General features: G+C 41.3%; 1 protein-coding gene across 5 annotated transcripts in view; it reads right to left on the bottom strand.

Moving 5' to 3' along the window:
* mid2 (midline 2) overlaps positions 1–20219 on the bottom strand; it is a 174696-nt gene that overhangs the window by 70385 nt on the left and 84092 nt on the right. For all 5 annotated transcript variants that reach the window (XM_076874586.1, XM_004545520.4, XM_076874577.1 and 2 more), the window contains one exon: positions 18650–19527. In XM_076874586.1, coding sequence (XP_076730701.1) covers positions 18650–19471 — 822 coding nt within the window. In that variant the 5' untranslated portion in view covers positions 19472–19527. The remainder of the gene's footprint in view (positions 1–18649; positions 19528–20219) is intronic.

The raw sequence follows: 20219 nt of genomic DNA, 5'->3' as shown, positions 1-20219 counted from the left end.
TAATTACTTCAATTTGAAATAATATATTTTATTAAAGGTGAAAATGGAAAGAAAATTCTAGAATTGTTGGGATTTATTATATAACCATGCATATAAATATGAGTTTACTATATAACCATTACAGCTATTCACGGGGTGACCGTGGCTCAGGGGGTTGGGAAGCGTATCTGTACCCGGAAGGTCGCCGGTTCGATCCCTGGGCCCTCTGTCCTGGTCGTTGTGTCCCTGGGCAAGACACTTTACCCTACTTGCCTACTGGTGTTGGCCAGAGGGGCCGATGGCGCGAAATGGCAGCCTCGCTTCTGTCAGTCTGCCCCAGGGCAGCTGTGGCTACAACTGTAGCTGCCTCCACCAGTGTGTGAATGTGAGAGTGAATGAATAGTGGTATTGTAAAGCGCTTTGGGTGCCTTGAAAAGTGCTATATAAATCCAATCCATTATTATTATTATTATTTAACATTCTGTTCTTAATGCTTTTTCATAAACAAACCTTCATAATTACTATGTTTAATTCAACAGTAATTAACAATTGGAACACAAACCATAAAAATAGTTTATTACAGACCAGTCGGAGCATTCAAAGCAGTGATAGGAAACCTTGTGTGTGTGTGTGGGACTTACAAATTTGCTTCCCACACTCACTGAAACAGCAGCCCAGGTGTGTTTCTAATCTTATGACCTCTCAGCTGCTTTTTTAATCTCTGTTTTAATATGAGTTCGTGCTCAGTTTAATCTCAGTAGGCTGCCAATAAATTGATTGTAATGTGTTTATTATTAGATTATTTAGGTACACCGCGGCGCTTCGACACGCAGGTGAAAATGCTATTCAAGATTTTGCACCAGTGTATGCCTGCTCTATGTGATTTGTCATCTTATGGGTCACTTGGACTAAAGCAATGAAATTTAGTGTCGTTTTTACTGTTAATATGCGTCAAAATTTGACCCACATTGTATGTAAAGGTTACATACATCAATCATTAATATAACTTATATCCACATTAGGGCATATAATGATGAAATATTTATATTACTTTAGATTATTATGTGGTTTGCCAAGAGATTAAAATATTGAAAAAAAAATCTAAGCTGCTAAGTCAGGTACACAGCACCCACCCAGAGGGGTCAGAGAGACGTGTTGTGAACACCATCGCAAATATAACAGCTTAATGAAAAGCACAGCTGACACAGACAACAGTAGCTGTAGCAGAAGATGTTTGCCAAGTAAAATACAGGCAAGCTGATTGGTTTGCTGGGTGAGGCCTGAGTGTTTTGTACATTCTGCATTGTGAATAATGAGGATGCGTGCACAAGCATAAAATGACCCGTTTCTCCTTCATTGGAGTCAGTGAATTCAGAGCCGATTTCTTACCAGATTTAGATTTTTTTCAATGACTAAATCTCGTGCCGACATCTTTTTGCTTTAATAAATATAATCAGAACTCTTCTGATGGTGGTATAATCCTATTTGATCTCAAGCAATGTGCAAAAAGTTACCTCAGCCAGCAGCTACGCCTAGTCAGCTAATCCAAAAGATGTTGTGTGCTAAACCCAAGGTGTTGTTCTCACCAAATCTCCCCGTAAGGATTTGAGCATCAAAGCATCCACACAAAGTGAGGAAGGAAGAGTCGGGAAGATGTCAAAGAAGTCACGTTTACAGTGGAGGTGACAAATGTTGACTGTGGACGTGTCCAAATCATGAAGCTGACAGGATTTTTTTGACAATGAAAAACAAGTGAACCATTATTGTCTTTCCATTGATTATTGGAAGGAAAATCAGAACTAAATGTATATTGAAAATATACAAATACAAGAGCTGTTACAGCATTTTTCACATGCTGTGACTATATTATGTCACCTTTACTTAACAACTAGCTTGGCCCCTTCTGTCTTGTCGCTTCCGCATTATGCTTCCTGTCTCTCATTAGATTTGATCTCTAAGGAAATATTACGTAACTGAAAGCTACTGGGAAAGACTGGCCTACAACAACTATCGCGTCATTCCCTTGAGACCCAGCACTGAGTGCCATGCACAGTCTGCCTGTGAAAGCACAATGAATAACTGCCATGTCAGTTGTGAAGTTTTCATCACGGCCCCACAGCTTTGAGAGTCCTTGGTGGTGTTTTATCGTATCACTCGTGGCAAAGTGACACAGCAGATAATCTCACTTTCAACACACGGGCCGCAGCATATTTACGCTTGTGGAAAATTCATGTTCACTTTACAAACACTGGATAAGCAGAGGTTTCTGGCTGAGCTGGTACGTGCAACTCAAACCCATTGCTGAATAAGGCAAGTGACTTTTCAGAAATGATCCTGCTGACATGATCACATGATCTTCTGTTCTTCCACCAGTGCCTTTGTGAACTTTCTTTCAGTACCCATGTGTCCACACATGTAAACATATACATGTTGGTGTTTCCCTCTTCTCCTCAATCATAATACAGTTTAAATTTTTAGAGTCACCTCATTTAGTTGTATCCTACATTCTTCCAAAACATTTGATTCTGATAATAAGTAAATCAGCATGAATAACAAGCCTATCTGAAATCAGATAAAGGCAGATCTCAGATAGGCATAAAGAGTGACAATGGGAAAATAATTAGAAAATAAGTAACAGACATTTTTCTTTCTTGCAAGATGAGACAATCAATGTCGCACTCCCGACTATACAATAAACGTAGCTGTAGCCAGAAGCCTGTTATTTTAGCTTAGCAAAAGAATTATGTTCATACTAAAATAGCTAACATGCTAACTAGTCAGCTTTAGAGTTTTGTAGTACAGAGCCAAGCTGCCAGTTTGTCAGTCTTTCCAGGCTTTATGCTAAACAACAGTAAGCGGCTAAGATCTTGAGCTAAATATTTGCAATGCAGATGGGAGCAGGTCTCGTCATTTAGCTTTAAGAAAGAAGGGAAATGAGCACATTTCCCTAAATGTTTTGCAATTTATCACAGTCTTCCTTTTATCAAAGTAAAAGTAATTTTTTATGTCGCCATGTATCATCTTTTTCAAATTTAGGTCACCCGTCGCAGTGAAAAGATCTATTCACGCAGTGCTTTTATTTCTCACCGTTGATTGTCTCATTGTTTTTCTGCATAGAAGTGTTGAACGCATACTTAAAATCTGAAACATACACCAAATGAAAAACAGATATATCCTGCTCAATGGGCTGTGGTGACAGCTGAAGCCTAACCCGTGGGTTTGCTGGAGGCTTGTTCAGTAGACGCAAAGCCTTGTCATTTGAATGTTGTATGACGATGAGTGAACCATCTGTAATGTTGACACAACAGAGTCCCCATAGCTTATTCTATTCTCTGCTCCTGTTATCTGCTTTTTCTTCTCTCCTACTTCTTATTGCTTAGTCCTGCGCTAATACAGTGTCAGCCGGCGCCTTCGCCTCAGTCGTTCCCCAGCCCTGACCTTCACTTTGCTGTCCTCCACTTCAACATTCTGTTTGTTTTCAGTGCAAAAGCTAAAAAAAGTGACAGCACTGAGTCCCATCTCTAAGACTTGTCCCACTTGCCTAAAGAAACAGAGCAGACTTGACAGACTGGTTCAGCTCTGATTGCAAACAGAATCTCAATTTGAAATAACATCTTTTGTCTGAACTTTAATAATTAAACATCTACAAATTATTCCACTCTGGTTTTTGACTTTCAGAATCTCTAAACCTGATACTGCCATTCACAATGTTGTTGTTGTTGTTGTTTTTTTCAAATTTCCAATCCTACAGCAGAGAAAATCTGGGATGACTGACGAGTTCCTAGCTAAAAGGTTTACATCTGTCAGCTTGTAGTACCTTCAGGAAATGTTATATGAGCTCCTGGACTATATAAACACTCTGCAGTTTGATTTCTTTTTTTAAGCAAGAGGGCCAAGAGAATCTGTAATATCTACCAGACAAAACCACTGATGCTATCAGAAAAAGGGTAAAGTAGATAGAGTCCAACCAAAACATAGCTGAAATTAGTTATATGCAGATATATTGATATTGGCTGATAAATTATAATTAAAAGTAAGGACGAGAGAAATACCCTTTGGCCATGTTATGAGTGTTATGTGGCTAAGCTTATGCATGAGAGGCAAATGACTATGCATCACATTTGTTTCTGGAGGAGCATAAATGAGTAATTCACAACTTGTTGTAACAGTAAAACAAGTTTATTTTTAAACTAAATTGTCATAATATGTTATTAGGGGACCATAAAAACCTGCACATAACAAATGCTAGGGGAAAGAAAATAAAAAAAATACAGGGTTTGTTTCCTCAAACTTGTTTCTATCGAGTTCATTTAACACAATTAACTCCCAAACTGACAATAACTTGGACTAACTTATGAACAAACAGCTAAATCCCCTTTCAAGGCGATCCCAGACTCTAACTCCTTAAGATGAAACAAAACATATCTTTCAACAGAATATCAGCGCCTGAGTTCGGATTTTATTGAAAAAAGAGACACGACAGGCTCAGATTCAAAGCTTTTGTGATTTACTGCAGTCCAAAATTTGGTCTCCAAAACAAACTTCCTCTTTAATAGTCTTCCTTATCTCGACAGATGTCAGAACTCTGATCTATCTGTTACAAACATACTTCTTCATTTCCTTGTCTTTCATACTGAAAATGTTACTTTTGCCCTTCCACACTGAAAATGTTGCTCTTGCACAAACTTATCTTTTCCACTAGGTAATAGTGCGATGCAATAGCTACCGCAACTTTAGGGAATACATGTTTGCAATTCACTTGCAGTACATAATGAGCTTGTGTAAAAACAGAGGAGTTGGAGCCATCAAGGGATATGGCAGCTTTATTTTGGCTGCGCTTTCAGTCCTATTGATTGTGATAGCAGATAATGCCATCCAGAGATTCTGAGACAGGCAGTGAGATTTCCACCCTGAGCCTTTTATCTTGGACACCACAGTGTGACCCTTCCCTTCCCCCACAGGACCTTGCAGGCTTTCAGATGCAGAGCCGAAAAAGACCCTGACTCTCATCTGTTCAGACTGCAGTGACCAATACACACATACACACACACACGGACGCGCGCGCGCACAAAATCAGACAAATATATACACACTTACACAAAATGTGCAAAAATAAGAAACACACACTTCCCCTTCTGTCCCTGCACAGAGGCAGTGGTCAGTGACAAGACAGAGTGTCTCTATTAGTATCAAAGCTGCTCTGTTCATCCTGACAAATGAGTTAGCTTTTCCTACCTTGAAAGAAGCGATTTACTCCATCTCCACTATGCTTTACTTCATCTAATTGGTCCGACCATGTCACAGAAGCAGGCCTCTAAATCACGTCAGTATCATATATTTATAGATGAGGTCATGTAACTGTAGTGCTCTGATGGCAGCTACATGACATCTAAATATGACACTTGTTGCCAGGTCTGCTGCTGGCATTCCAAAAAAACTGAGATGGACACCAAGAAGTGAAGGAGGTGTAAAAGAGGAAGCAAGCAAGTAAAACTCCCTGATATCATGAAGAAGATATGTGATTACTGTTGCACAAAAAGATTCTGACATCCCTAGACCGAGTGCTTTATCTCTGACTGTGACATGCAGACTCACTTGCTGGGAATCCAGGTCCAGCAGGCAAGAATGATAGTCAGAGCACAAAATCACATAACCTTAGCTCAGAGTCGGCCTTACTGCCCTGCATTCATGATTTGGCCAGACACCAGAGTTATAGAGCGGGGAACCACACTGGACAGCGTCTGTGATGGACTCGCCACAAAAAGGAGAAACACATTCCCTACGTTCCTGCAATTCTGCGTGGTTGGCTTTTGGCTGTTGATATCTGGAACAGACATTCCTCTCTGTATGACTCCCTGTGGAGCTGAACTTCCTTCACGTAACCTTAGATAAACAGAAACTTTCAAGGATGGTTTTGTAAAGATCAGTGACTGGATGAAGTTAAGGATATATGTAGATTTGTGTGTATGTCGAGCCACTTTTAACTCATCTCATTCATGTCACGCACAGATCAAAAACTATGTGCTTTTAACAAGAAAAATTGTTGTGGTTTGAGGTTTGTAATCTATATATCTGGTTTCATGTACAGTATGTGTGTGCGCACTTCATCCATGCATGTGAAAACCATGATAAGTCCATGGCTGCAGCATATGCGTGACCTCACACATGTAAGCGTTTCCCCGTGGAGCTTTGGTGGACAGGGTGTTCGCTGCTGCTGTCGCCACTATGCTGGCCAGACATAATAGGTGATGTGTCCCTTTTTTAGAAGCCATAAAAGAAGCCCTATGTGCTATTAGGCATGCATCAGTGCCTTCTTTTCTCATCGGCTTTAAGAGGTACATCAAACCACAGCCCCGGTAACCTGTTTTCTCAATCTCTCAAGTTTGCAAAGTCAGTTTAGAGTCTTATTGTTTTCTCCTTTCAGTTCTTGTGACAGTGCTGTATCTAAAAAGCCTTGATACTGTAAGCTGTGTATCCTGTGCCGCGCTTTCAAATTTTCCACCAACATGTGACTGTGATTCACTTGTGGTCTAGATTTGATGCTGTGGAGAAATACAAGCACAACCATTCAAACCATTTTAAATATTATACCAATTCGGGGTCACGGTGGTTTCATTTCTGTTTCAGATCTGACATAAATATTTTTGGAAAATGTTAATTATGATAATCACATCATTAAAATGGTTATACACTTAAAAAAAACCAACCTCATTTAATTCAATAAAAGCACTCGTGGAAGTGGATGCGAGCACCACATGAAATTCCCAGGGCTGTAAAACAACATTTATTTTCCATCCACTGTAAGTGTCACTACAATTTGTTTTGTAACTCAGCTTCAGTATCAAAATTAAGAAACAAGCATTGGTACACTTGATGTTTTATCTGTTTTCTCATAACTCTACATATAAAGCATGAAAAAAGTGCATTTCGAGAGGTCATAATGGGAAAAGTGGCGAGTCAAAACAAGTTGTAGCATATATGCAAGCTCATTTTTACCAACATTTTGGAATAACCCTGTTGTTAATGTGGTCTATACTTAATCATGCACAATAACATATGTACACACATGACTTCATACATATCCATATCTACATATTGAGGAAGCAAAAACCTGTACCAGTTACCGACAAACACTGTGTGTCTGAGACTTTAGCCCTATCCACATGCACACATAATGTCATTTGTGCATCGTGCATCAAATAGGTAACACTCTTTTACATTTACCATCATCACAGGCTCAACTTAAACTTAAACGTAAACTGCAGAAATTCATTCTTGGAAGCCTTGTCCCTCATTTTTAAGTGTTTCTATTAGAAAACTAGAAGAAAATCGGCTCACTCCTGGTGGCCGATTGGTGGGGCCTGGCGCCTGTGGCCCGGCTGGGCCCCTTCTGGGGGGTGGGGTGCCCTCAGGCCTCTGGCCTCTGGGCCTGAAGCTCGGTCCTCTCTGGCACAGCTGGCTGCCGGCAGAGCCCGCGGGCATGCCACTGCAACCCCCTCTGGCCTCTGCTCTGTAGCTGCTGGGTGACCTCTCGTTTGGGGCTCTACTCAGCTCTTCCCAGGAGGGTGGCACGGTTCACCCCCTTTTGGTGGTCCTCTTCGGGTCCTCGTACCCTGGGGCCTCTGGATGTCTGGGGCCTGGATCTCCTCCATACCTGCTTCATACCCTGGGGGACGGGGCTGTGGCTCCCCACACTCCCTAGCAGATCGTTACATGGAGAAACCTTTGGAATGCAAGCATGCTGATCCACACAGGTATGCACACAGGTGTACACACGGGTATTCACAGACGCGGACTACACCTTTCTTGGCTGCTGCCTCAAAGCACATTGTGCGCTGTCTATCTTGCGTGCTGCACAATATCGTTTAATATTTAGTATCTGCTGTTATCTACTGCTAGCTAGTTTATTGTGATGGTGCTGTATTTATTATGTTGCTCTTTTTTTTTGTTGTTTGCTTTCTCTTCTGTTTTTTTTTCTCCATACAGGTGACCCAGGTGTTTTGTTTGTTTTTCTTTCTTTCTTCCCCCCTTTCTCACCGTCTCTTCTCCCCTCTGTTTTTCTTTCTCTCCCTCTCTTTCTTTCATTCTTTCTCCCTGTCCTATCCCCCAGTCATGTCTGCCCCGTTTGTAGCAACCGAAAATAAAATAAATACATAATTATAATGAAGGTCAATCAAATGGACCAATATGGCAAGGCTATGATGATCCACTTGGTAAAATAAATCCGCTTGGCATCTTTCTTGGCCTTAAGACAACAATTCTGATGGCTAAAGATCCAAACGGGACACACAAAAAAGAAGAGAAAAAAAAGAAGAAGAAAACTAGAAGAAAATCAAATCATGAAACAATGAGAGCTCAGAGAACGTATGAAAACAGTTGGGCCTTTTTCAAAAGAATTAATCAGAAAACCTGCCAATATTACTCCTTTATCAACACTTGCTGACCTTATTTCACTTGTTCCTCTCAGATTTTATAATTTTGCACTCAGCCAACTGATTCCTGACTGACTGGCCTTCACAGCAAAGTCATTTTTCCTTATTACTGTAATGGGTTTGTTTAAGTCCACTGCAATGTGCAGCCTTGTGCTGGAAGGATAAAAAGCATCTCCTCTGCGTCTTCAGCTAAAAGAAAAAGATGACAGATAGACTAAGTAGCTATGTGTATGGCCAGGATCCCGTTTTTATCATTTGTTTGTCTAAATTCCCAATATCTTTGAATTCTCCAGCTCCCTGATAAAAGAGAAGTGATGTGTTTTACACATCAAGTGGTTGCAGCAGTAAAAGAAAGAAACCATCTGTCTTAAAGCCAAAACTGAAGTTTCTTCCACAGAAGAAAAGCACTCGATAACAAATGCATGACCACAAGTGGCCATCACCAACACGTATATGCGAAGCAAAAAATCTTTACACGATTACAGCGAATGGCCTTGAGAGCTTGAAAAAAAGGGAACTGGACTTCTTTGTCCGGAACCGAAGAGGCTTCTTCTGTTCTAGAACAACTAGAGGTGGTCGGCACATAACTTCCACGGTCCTGGGTCAGTGACCCAGTGTTTTGACTTTTGTTTTTTTTCTCTGTATTATGTTTTTTTGTTCTGTTTCTCTAGTTTTACTGTTATGGTTATCTGGTGATTCTGTTTTACTCTCATTAAGAGTTTAGCTCTTAGGCTTTGATTCCGTGCTCCCTCTGTTCTGTGTCTTCTCACTCAAACTATCTGTCTTCTCCTTCCAAAATGTAAACACTGGGGTTGGGTCATGATGCCTCACAGAGGTTTGACCTGTTGGCCCCGGTGACAGGAATGACCTACATGTTTTTATTTTGTTTTTTACACTTTGGCTCTTTTGACAACATGCATGATCAACAGTAGGTTAATGACCCTCAGGACCACTTCCAAGGGTACAGGTAACACTAGGGCATTATTAGCATCATAAAATAGCCTGCCAATCAGAGTCAAAGGAATTACTGTTTTAGCTGAAAACTTGGTATCTCTCTGCATGGTGTGTAATGCGCCCCTATAAAAATTCAAGGAAACTGAACAAGTGCAGGACAAAAGAAATGACTGGCCTACAGCACCTGTAACAGTATCTGAAAGTCATGTACTCACGAAAAAGGAAAATATCCGGCAAAAGTCTGGAACAGAATATGAGAAATGCATCTGGCCCATCAGCTGATCCATTTACTGTTCAATGAAGCCTCATCAGAAATGGTCTCAGTGGAAGTGTGACTGTCAAGAAGCCATTCTTAAAGAAGGTATAATACGAAATACACAAGAACTGGACTGAAAATCAGTGGCGACAGGCCTTATGGAGTCCTGAATCCAAATTTGAAAACTTTAAATCACATCAGGAAAGAGATATAACGGTGAGTGTCTCCAACCAACTATAAAACACAGTGGAGGCTCTGTTGTGGTTTGGTGCTGCAACCTGTGACCTCAATAATATTGAAGCAGTGTGGGATCAGCTTGATGAAGAACAGAACAAACGACAGCCAAGATCCAAAGATCTTTCAAGAAGCCTGAAGAACTCTTTCTTAAGACTACTTAACCTCGTAGGACCTGACGTCCACATATGTGGACATCACATTTTGGGTCGTCTAGACCAAAATACTAATTTTGCTCTACGAGAGCCTGATATCCACTTACGAGGAATTTATACTGCCACTGTTTTATCGCAATTTAAAATGAATGTCCTCATATGTGGGTCTCATTTTTCTCAGAAACGAAAATCAGGCAAAAAATAAAAATAAAAAAAATCTGGTAATTCTTTGTTATTACATTCATCAGGTTCCAATCAGCCCAAATAGCAAAGAGAAATTAAAAATGCATGCCATGAAAGAGTTCAGGCCTTAGGAGGTTAACGAACTGACAAAAACATTTGCTTAAGAGAATTCAAACTGTGTTGAAGAACAAAGGTGGTTATAAGTCTTCATTTTCCATGTGTATTTGCAGAAATCACTGCATCTATTTCCCATTTTCTTTCTCTCATTTTTGGTTTTTATAAATTCTATAACATGGCAAACATGTAAACATGCAAAAAATGGAATTAATTACAGAATAAAAACTAACATCAAACTAAGCTGATTCTCTCCTGGATGTTTCACCTCACAGATAACGCGGGTATTTTTAGTCTGGAGATGACTTGGAGGTCCCTTTTGTCCTCAGGCCATTAAAGACGTGACGGTCATCTCCTACTGGTGTCCTTAGTTCAAACCAAATATCACTCCAGTTGTGACTCGCTATTCCTGCTTGGAAGCCAGACAATAGCACATAGGATTTATCATGCAAGCAGAGCGTGCAACAAGGAAGTGTGTGCGCACAGCCACCAAAACAAAAACCAGTCACAGACTCAATGTGTGTAAACCCATGTTCACTCAAATATCAAACTCCAATATATCTGTGTGTGCGGAGTGGATGCTGACATTCTAGATTGCGCATAAATATTCCTGTTATGCTGTCTTGTTTTGTCCATTGTTGCTGAGCCAGAAGCCAAAATAGTTTCAGGAAACTCCAGGCACATGTGATTTAATGATTTGACTGATAAAAATTAAAATCGTCCAGTGTCGTCAATCCTTCAAAGTTTTCGAGAGTTCCAAGAGATACTGAACTGTAATTTTTTTTCTATCAAGCCTTATAATAACTCTTATAAACTGCATTTGTCATCAACTTCATCTAGCAGAGCCCTTCACTTTTCCTCATATAAATGGGATCATGTGCCACAGATTTTTGCAGATTAATACCAGAAAGCCCCGTCTCATCATATATTGTAGGGAAATAATGTGGCGCTATATGAAAAGTTGGAATGAAACGGTGGAAAATAAGATCAGCAGAAGCAGATGACTTTCCACTGTTGATAAAACATTGAATCCTCTTATGTTGAGGTGCAGTGCTGCCAGCCATGTGACTAAAATACATAAATACTAATGCGTTTATAATCTGACGTGCATTACGGCAGAGTTATACACACAGACACACATATATATATAGCTACAGTAATAAATTAAGGTCACTTATTTAAAGAGGAGACACAGCATGCACAAAACTTGTTCTTCTCTGGATAAAAACCCTTCGAGTACACACACACACACACACACACACACAGAGATATATATATATGCTTATATGGCAGAAGCTACAGAGACCCAGAAGCTGTGTTTATCAGCTGCTTAGTTAAAATGATTTTGCTTGAGTGTCAAAAGTGTCAAAGTCTCGGCTAAGCTTTGCTACGCTGTCAGCTTCTTACAGCTTTACCCTAAAATACGCACAAGCCTTCAAGTGCCTCAATTCCAGTTTTTAAGCCTTGTAACTAGTAAAAATGTAAAAATAAATAAGTAAAAAGCAGGGGGGGGGGGGGAGGGGGAGGTAAAAATTAGCTCTAAATACTTTGTGCTAAGTTTTGAAATGGACGATTTTTATAATAGAAAAATGTAGAATTTATGATGGGTTTTCATTCTTGGAAAGATACCCTAAAACAGGGGTGGGCGATAGATTTTTCAAAGGGCCCACGTGAGAAACTGGGATTGTTGTGTAAGGCTGACTAGAAAGCTTATAAACACATGAAATTAATAGAGGTGAGTTCAGCTTATTGGTATGAGCCTCCATAACAATCATAGTTTCTCATGTGGGCCCTTGGGAAAATCAATAACCCACACCTCAACTGAAACAATATTTAGTTCCAGGGACTCTAAACACTCAATACAAAGATATTATTTAAGGCTCCCAGATCAAGCACAAACATCGCTTATTTCATGTTAAGAAAAACAAAATTGACTGAGTAAAGTTTGCGGTGTAATTTACAGAGAAAACACAGTTTGGTTGGCGGCGAATGAGTACATTAACTGTACTGAATCTGGAGTCCTTGATTTTAGACAATAAACAAGCCAAACTGCACATAAACATTTGCAGACATAAACAAATAATGTCCATATAATGAAAGTAATTGTAAATCCACATCATTCCCTCATATTGCTCATTCAGACAGCACGCACTGAATATCAGTATCCCACTACAGCTGCCTTAAGTGAGAATAAAATGAATCCAATGAAGCAATTTAACCCTGCTCTCATTTTGTAGAAAAATAGTGAGGCATCCATTTTTAATGAATAAATTAAAGGGATACGTTTGTAACTTGCTGTAAAAAAGCTCAGGGATGAGTAGTGTTGCTTATAAACCCTCTGTCTGCTACGTATTTTGTCACCAAAGCTTTTAAAAGCATCCCACTTTTCATTTTTTCATTTATTGTGCAAATACATGATATCTCATGCAGTGGCTGCGAGTGATTTTATGAGCTTTTTATAATCTGCTATATTTTACAACGGGCTGACGTGACATACTTTCACAACACATGCATGATGCATTGGCACTGCATGGGTATTAAAGCATAGGCTCTTGCTCAAACACTGAGACACACATTGGTGCATATTTCCAGATAGGCACGCTAAGGCACCAATGCAGAGAAGTGGCACACAAAGACGCTAAAAGCTTTCTACTACATCCTTGGCGATTCCATCAGCATGACTAAGTGAGCTCCATCTCACACTATTCTCCAGATAGAGCCATGATTTCTAATGGCATCATGCACTCAGCTCCCAATCATTTCTCACATGTTCGACCTTGTACCATCTGCTTTGACACACATGCACAGCCACATGAACTTGCAGATGTACACACACAGACACACACACACCTGTAAATACAGTCGCACACTCATTTGAAACCAATCAAATACGCTTCCTCACAAAAAAGACACTGGAGGGCTTCACAGCAGTATGCTGCTACAGTGTGGGTTGTGGGCGACTGAGGTGGATATGAGTGGTGTTACCTAAAACAAGACAGGGGGGCTGGGGGCGCAATGAGGGAGGAGAGGATAAACAGAGTGACAGAAAGGAGGTGGGAAGGACGATGTTTGTCTGGCCGTGTGCAAAGCAGAGGAAGTGAGAGAACTACATTGACAGTGTGAGAGGGCAGCGATGGAGGCAGTTGGAGCTGTTGTGTGAGAGGCAAAAATAAGAAGAAAAATGTGACTGTATGAGAAATAGAGAGCTGGGGCCGCATAAGTTCAGCGGAGTACTTGACATTTCAGCTTTCAATTTCTTCTAAAAATCATTACTGTCAGTGGCTGGGATAACGTCAAATTAGGTGTGCTAAACTAAAGTCTCATTTTTTAAATCTGACCGTGTGTGTAAAAGACTCTTAATGTTCTACGTGCTAGATGATTTTTATGTGATTGGATGACAAATCTGTATGCATGTGCTTGCCTCCCTCTGGATTTAGCATAGCGGCTGACATGATGCGCCCATCACACAGAAAAAAGTTAGTAAATGCCTTAAAGGAGCTTGAGGGGGGGGGGGGGGGGGGGGGGGGCAAAAGATTTAAGGGTGGTGCTGGTTGTGGGAGGGGGGGGGGTGAAAAAAAACAGTGGGGATAAAGGAAAAAGAAGCAAGGCTACAGGGACTGAGAAAAATGAAGAGAGGGGAGAGTCTGAGGGCAGGGATGGGAAGGGTGGGGTTGGTGACAGACTTGCCTGAGCCTAAACTGGAATTAATCCAATAATCGCTTGGAAATGTTTTGCATATTTCTTCATTCTTCTCGTGTACATAACAGACTATCATCCCGTTCAGCTCCATGTGAGACCTGCAGACCTATGAAGGCCATCGTACACACAACCGCACATAACAGACAAAAAAGAAAAACAGCACTGCTGTAGCGTTAGTACACGTGATAGCCAGACAGTCCGTCACAAATGTCAGCGCTGCTATAGGTTTCGTCACCAATTCAGCTGATTCGCTCTCTTCTAGACGTTAAAGCGCACACAATTCAAACATCCAAGAGCCTGAGAGTGAGTAAATTAAGTGCCAGCATTTGTAGCTGAGAGGAAGAAGACTTATACTTGTAATGTAATCCGTTTCTCATCAGTTCCTTCAGTCTTTGTTTCTTTTTGATCTGCTCCTTTCAGTCACCACATGTTGAACACAGTATGATCTAGCGTGTTACCGCTCATCACGAACACATCTGGTTGGGCTTAAGCTTCACTCAGGCTCTTGCCTTTTGAAAATTGGCTCTGTAGCTGATTTGCAACTTCATCTTTAGGCTTTGCTACTTCTTTACCCCCAGTTTTTATGTCACCAAAAAGGGAATTTGTTTGCCCAACAATGACAAAGGTCATTTAATTGACTTTCCAGAAATCTTTTTTTCTGTAGTCTATGTCATTTCTTACATTTTAAAACCTTCTTGCAATTAATGGGATCAATTATGCTTAGAAAAATTGCCAAAACCTTGTTTTTTGTAAACGTTTTATCTAATTAATACATTGAATTTATGTTATCATCATCATTATAAAAGATCCATATTTAATTTAACCTGCCTTGCAATAGATTAATGCATCTCTGCATGTATCCAACACGTAAGACATGTCTGAGTGGTAGGGTGAGCACCTACCCTCAGTATTTCTGACCTCTTTGGAATTTGTCTGTGTGTAATGTTTAATATGAATAATGATTATCTCAACACAAGGAGGGCATTTCTGTCCATTGGTTTGTTTTAAAAGTAGAGTTCGCCGTTTGATTGCAGAGGCAGTAGTTTTTCTTTTCTCTACCTTTTTGTTTGACTGTGTGTTTGATGGTGAAGGTTCCTGCTATTATGGCTTTTATGACTAAATACACTTAAAAAATTCATTTGATATCCATCTACATATGGTGGCTGATTACTGGGAGCGAAGAAGCTTTCCTGCTGTTATTGTGTAATGCTACTTCTCTTAATGCTGGAAGTGGAAAATGAACTTGACACATAAACTGTCTCTTTCTCTCACCAGCACCGGTTATGCCGTTCTGTTTAACCACACAGTATGTATTATGTCTGGACAGCACGAGCTTAACCAGTAATCACCAACAAAATGTCCTTTGTTGGAATATTTCTGCGTTCACTGGTGTTTCAAAACACAGAATAAGTGTTCGTGCTAAGGGAAGCTAAGTGTTGCCTCCAGCTCCTTTCATATTGCAAAGATGACTCTTAGCAGTAATAGGAGTATGTTGCAAAACTCAATTAACACACACTTGATGGCATTAATTACAACAGAAGCTATGAGCTTTTGTAACATGGAGAACATGAATGGACACCTCTAAAGCCGTGGCCAGTAACCACTGATGCTGTGGACCTTTTGCGTGCTTTCATCTTAGACTTCATCACCTCCCAGTGTCACATCAAACATGCGAGACTGAAAGCTGGTGCTGAGTGCACACTTCAGCTTCTTGATTTGGTTACCCAGCATCTGAGGGGGGATGTCAGGCTGCTACGAAATTTATCTAAATTACATTCTAATGAGGCGGCTATAAACACTTCCAAAGCAGCAGGTGATGAGATATTCACTGCTACGACAGAGCATCTCTTCGTTAGCAGTAATTTCAGCGAATGTGCAGAAACAAAAAATGCAAAGAGTAGCACCTTGAAGTTGTAGTCCTTTAAGAAAATGCTATTACTGACATCTGGAGATTATGCGACACCGATGTCTGTGCTTCTAAGCAAGAGCTCTGCTTAACAGCTGCCTGGAGAATTAACTCACTATCCTGCAGTTCTGCAGTGCCACATTTCTGGCTTTAACAGTGCTTGCACTTGTTGCCATTTTTGCTCCTATAATATGCACCCTGCTTGCCCAAGGGAAGCTTACCTTTCCCCCTTAATGTGAAAGACATAATTGAGTGGCAGTGTAGCTCCCAGCAGGAGGAGGAAATAATATGAAGGCTAATTCAGAAGTCAAAAATCAAACGGATGGATTTAGGGGTCAAAAGGGCAACTGAGTGCAATTATTTAGTGGTGCTGATTAACAGCCAGGTTTGCTGGGGAATTGCAGAAGACTGGTCAATAACATCAGTAACATATGATTAAAAACTCAACTCAAACCAGTGGAAGTCACACGCACTTGTCATGAGCAGGGAGAAGATTTTAAGTTAACTGCTACTGCCACTTGTGAGCTGAGCTGGAGCTTGGAATATGGATGGCCTACTCCTTGACTTGGGCTTGATTGAGGATTTCAAAGTCAAGAAACTTCAAAGCCTTGGCTGGGGAACGTTTAAACGAGCCACAGCCAGCTTTGAATCAGAAAGGAAGCGGGACTAACTACTTACAGTAAACTCTCCCACAGCTTGAAAAGAATGAGCGGGCTAACACTAGTGTAAATAAACACCACAGGGTTAAATCTGTGAAAGGAGGAATTTGGGTGACATGCTGGTGCAAAACTGTAGGAGGCAGCCAAAGTTTGGCAGCGCTCATCTGTAATGCAGACTGTGGACCTGCATTTTCACTGAATTCAAATAGATGGATTCAAAGCAATCACTGGTGCTGTGTTCACCTCAGAGACCTGATGAGATAGAGTTTTGTTGCACATGAATGTTAATGATGTCTCCTGAAATGTACTCTTACGCCCAGCCTTTTTGCACAGTAGAGTGACACAAAGGCCAAATGTGCTGTGAGGCCACAGAAATACATCCCTGTTTTTTCTATGTGAAACATCGCAACATCCACCTACAGAACTGCACTTAAACTTCACCGACTCTTCTGCTAAGGTGTTCGTTTCTTTCTGAGTGCAGCACAATTCAATTTATTTGACAAAAATCAAATCATGGCAACACCCATGCACCCCTGGAATGAGTTTAAAGTATGGGCAAATACGTGCACAAAGTTACCTCTAGTCAAGTTATCTCTAACAGTCTACAGGCCAAATACATGAGCCTGAATCGTTATTAAGAATTCAGCAAATTGAGTATCTGCAAATTGAATATTAACAAGTACTGGTTTCACTGCTTGATTCTGCTAATTTAGTGGTCTACCACCTTGATAATACATCCATCCATTTACTGCTTCTCATCCACGTCCAGGTCAAGGGAGCAGCCTAAGTAGGGAAGCCCAGAACTTCCTCTCACTAGCCACCTCTACCACATCATCCGGGGGAACCCCGGGATGTTCCCAGTCCAGCCAAGAGATACAATCTTGGGTCTACCCCAGCACTTCCTCCCAGTAAGACATCCATGAGTCATCAGGTGCTGAAACTACTTTAGCTGGCTCCTTTCGCCTTAAAAATCCACTTTAATAAACATTTAACTTTTCAAGAAAAGTTGTTGAATTGATGTAGAATACAAAATTGGTGTGTTGAGATACACTGAAATGTAGTACCATGGAGCTCTGTGAACGTATACTAGACGTGTCCAACAAATATGAGAGTTGACAGGCTCCTCTCTGACACCAGGACATGCTAATCATTTATTGGCATACAAAATGCTTACTTTCTAAAGTTTTGGAGGCTGCAAGGTTTGCTTTATTTCGACCCCTCCGCCTGTCAGTTTAATTTGCTCTGCGTCAGAAATTTAAGGTGTTATTATACCATCCCACAGTACATAAATGTCCTGACACGGCTGTATGAGTGCAGATCAACCGTCTCCACTAAAGACACACCTAGTATGAGTTAGTCATAGGTTCATTAGTAAACAAATACAAGTTAGAAAAACAATTTCTCTTTAGAAAAGGATTCTAACACAAAAGACACACACATGTGCTCAATACAAACTCATGATAAAAGTTTTTAGGCCAGCTGAATGATGCTGACTCCTTTAGGCCTTTAGTGATGGAATTAGCTCCAGCTTGTGCCTTTCTCTGTTGTTTTTCACCCTGATTCAGCAGTCCCAGTCTTTACTCATGGCCTCTGAAAAAGCTCAGTGGCCACAGGGAATGCCAGCTCATCGACTATTATAATGACGGCCCTCCCTATTGGTCTCCTTCTCTCTCTGCCCTTCTCACCAGCACACTATTCCAATTGTCCCTCTCTTTCTCTCTCTCTCTCTCTTTTTGATCTGTCTTTCAGCCCTTCTTGCAGAATAAAGGCTGTGTATGATGCAATATTTATGGCAGTGAAAGTTCACAGTCAACAAAATTGCCCATTCCCAAGGCAAGAGTGACCGGATTAATGATTTTATTGTGTAGCAAACTGCAAACAAATGTATTATAATAAATGGTGCATGTTGTATGAGACATCTGTGTTCAGACGAGAACAGCTTTAGCAGTAAATCACAATGTTTTAGTCAAATTAGTTGCAGGTTGTGACTCACCGTACTCCACAAACACAGAAGTGAAAAAACACAAAATCGGGGCAGTGCACTGAAATTGTTGGTGATGACCTTATTAGGGACTAACCTTGAGCTTGTCAAAACGTTCAGTGAGGGAGGACACCTGGTGCTCTCTGTGGCGTCCCACGAGCTTGCAGAGGGCACAAATGAGCTGGTCATCCACCAAGCAGTACATGTTGACCTTCTCGTTCTCATGCTCCAGGCAGGTCAAGCCACGGATGTGGGTGTCTGGCACTGGCTCCACCAAGCGGTGGCTGGTGAAGGGCTTCTTGTTGGGGTGTGTTGCACGCAGGCAGCGGTCACAGTACGATACCTCACATGTGACGCAAGTCTTGACGGCCTCGCGTGGCGGATCCTGCTCACAGAACTGGCAGCTGATCCGTGGATCCATTTTAGCAACAACAGCTGGGCTGTGGTTAGCGTTGGTGTGGTTGATGTGATTGGTGTGGTTGGCGTGCTGGTGGGAGTGGCTGGAAGTGGCCGGGCTGCTACGAGCGCTGCCTCCACTTGTGCCACCGCCGCCGCCAATCGTTCCAGCTATTGTACCGCTAATGGTGGCGGTGTAGGGTCGCTGCGGCTGCAGGCGACGGCTCTCAGTGGGAGAATTGGGGCCGCTAAGGGAGGCCTTTTGAAAGCGGTCAATGATGTTCTGCAACGTCACATTGCGCTTAAGGCCCTCCAGGCCGCGGTGATTCAGCGTGATGACGTAACGACAGGTGGGACACTGAAAGGCAGAAATGGATTCGAGGGGCTTGCTGGTGGAGCAGTGAGACACCAGGATGCGGTGAGCACAGTTAAAGCACAGACTGTGGGCACAAGGCAAGAGCAGAGGATCTTCAAACAACTCCAGGCAGATCGGGCAGGTCAGCTCAGACTCCAGTGTTTCCATCTTCAGTTAAACCAATCTAAAGGTGACATCAAATCCCATGGAAGCTGGCCAATTACCTATGTGGAGAATAAATGAAGATATTATCAGTTAAAAAGGCCTCTAATTAGGAATTATATTTCTTCTTGAGCAAGTGAAGGCAAGATAATTTCACTTCTAAAGCACAGACAATTAAAGCATTTTTTTTTATTTAACAGGTCATAAAGAAATACACACAAGAACACATTCACCCATTTACCCTGAGCTAGCTGTGAGTGGCTTCATGTAAGTTTGACTGAACTGGACAGATTTAGCAAAAACATCACTATTACACACATTTCCATGTGCTGGTAAATATGACCTCCTCTCCTTGCACAACAACTCATTTCCCTCAGTGGAACCTTTGATGCGATTCCTCTCGCAGAGCTATATAAAAAGAGAGAATACAGGCAGAGGCTGACCGAATCAAAAGAACAGGTTAAAATTAATGGAGTGAACAGCAGAGAAAAGGAGAGACAGATGTCCAGCAGCAGAGGACAGAGAAACTTGTAGAAGGACTTTAACACCTTGACACTTTGTAGCTTTTATAGTAAGATCAGCTTGACTTATCAAGCAACAACTTCAAGGAAATTTTAACTTTTAGCGCATGATCGAAGCAGCAAACGGTGAAAACAGCTAAGCAAGAAAATTGATTTCAGATCCTCCTCCTTGTTCTCCAAGCACTTCAAATCTCAGCACCTTGCGGCCTGCCTATCAAGCTGTCTCCCCTGGG

The sequence above is a fragment of the Maylandia zebra genome, linkage group LG2, assembly GCF_041146795.1.
Source record: "Maylandia zebra isolate NMK-2024a linkage group LG2, Mzebra_GT3a, whole genome shotgun sequence".
Classification (NCBI taxonomy): Eukaryota; Metazoa; Chordata; class Actinopteri; order Cichliformes; family Cichlidae; genus Maylandia; species Maylandia zebra.
Note: the sequence above shows the minus strand (reverse complement) of the source record. Positions and strands in the feature narration are given on the sequence as shown.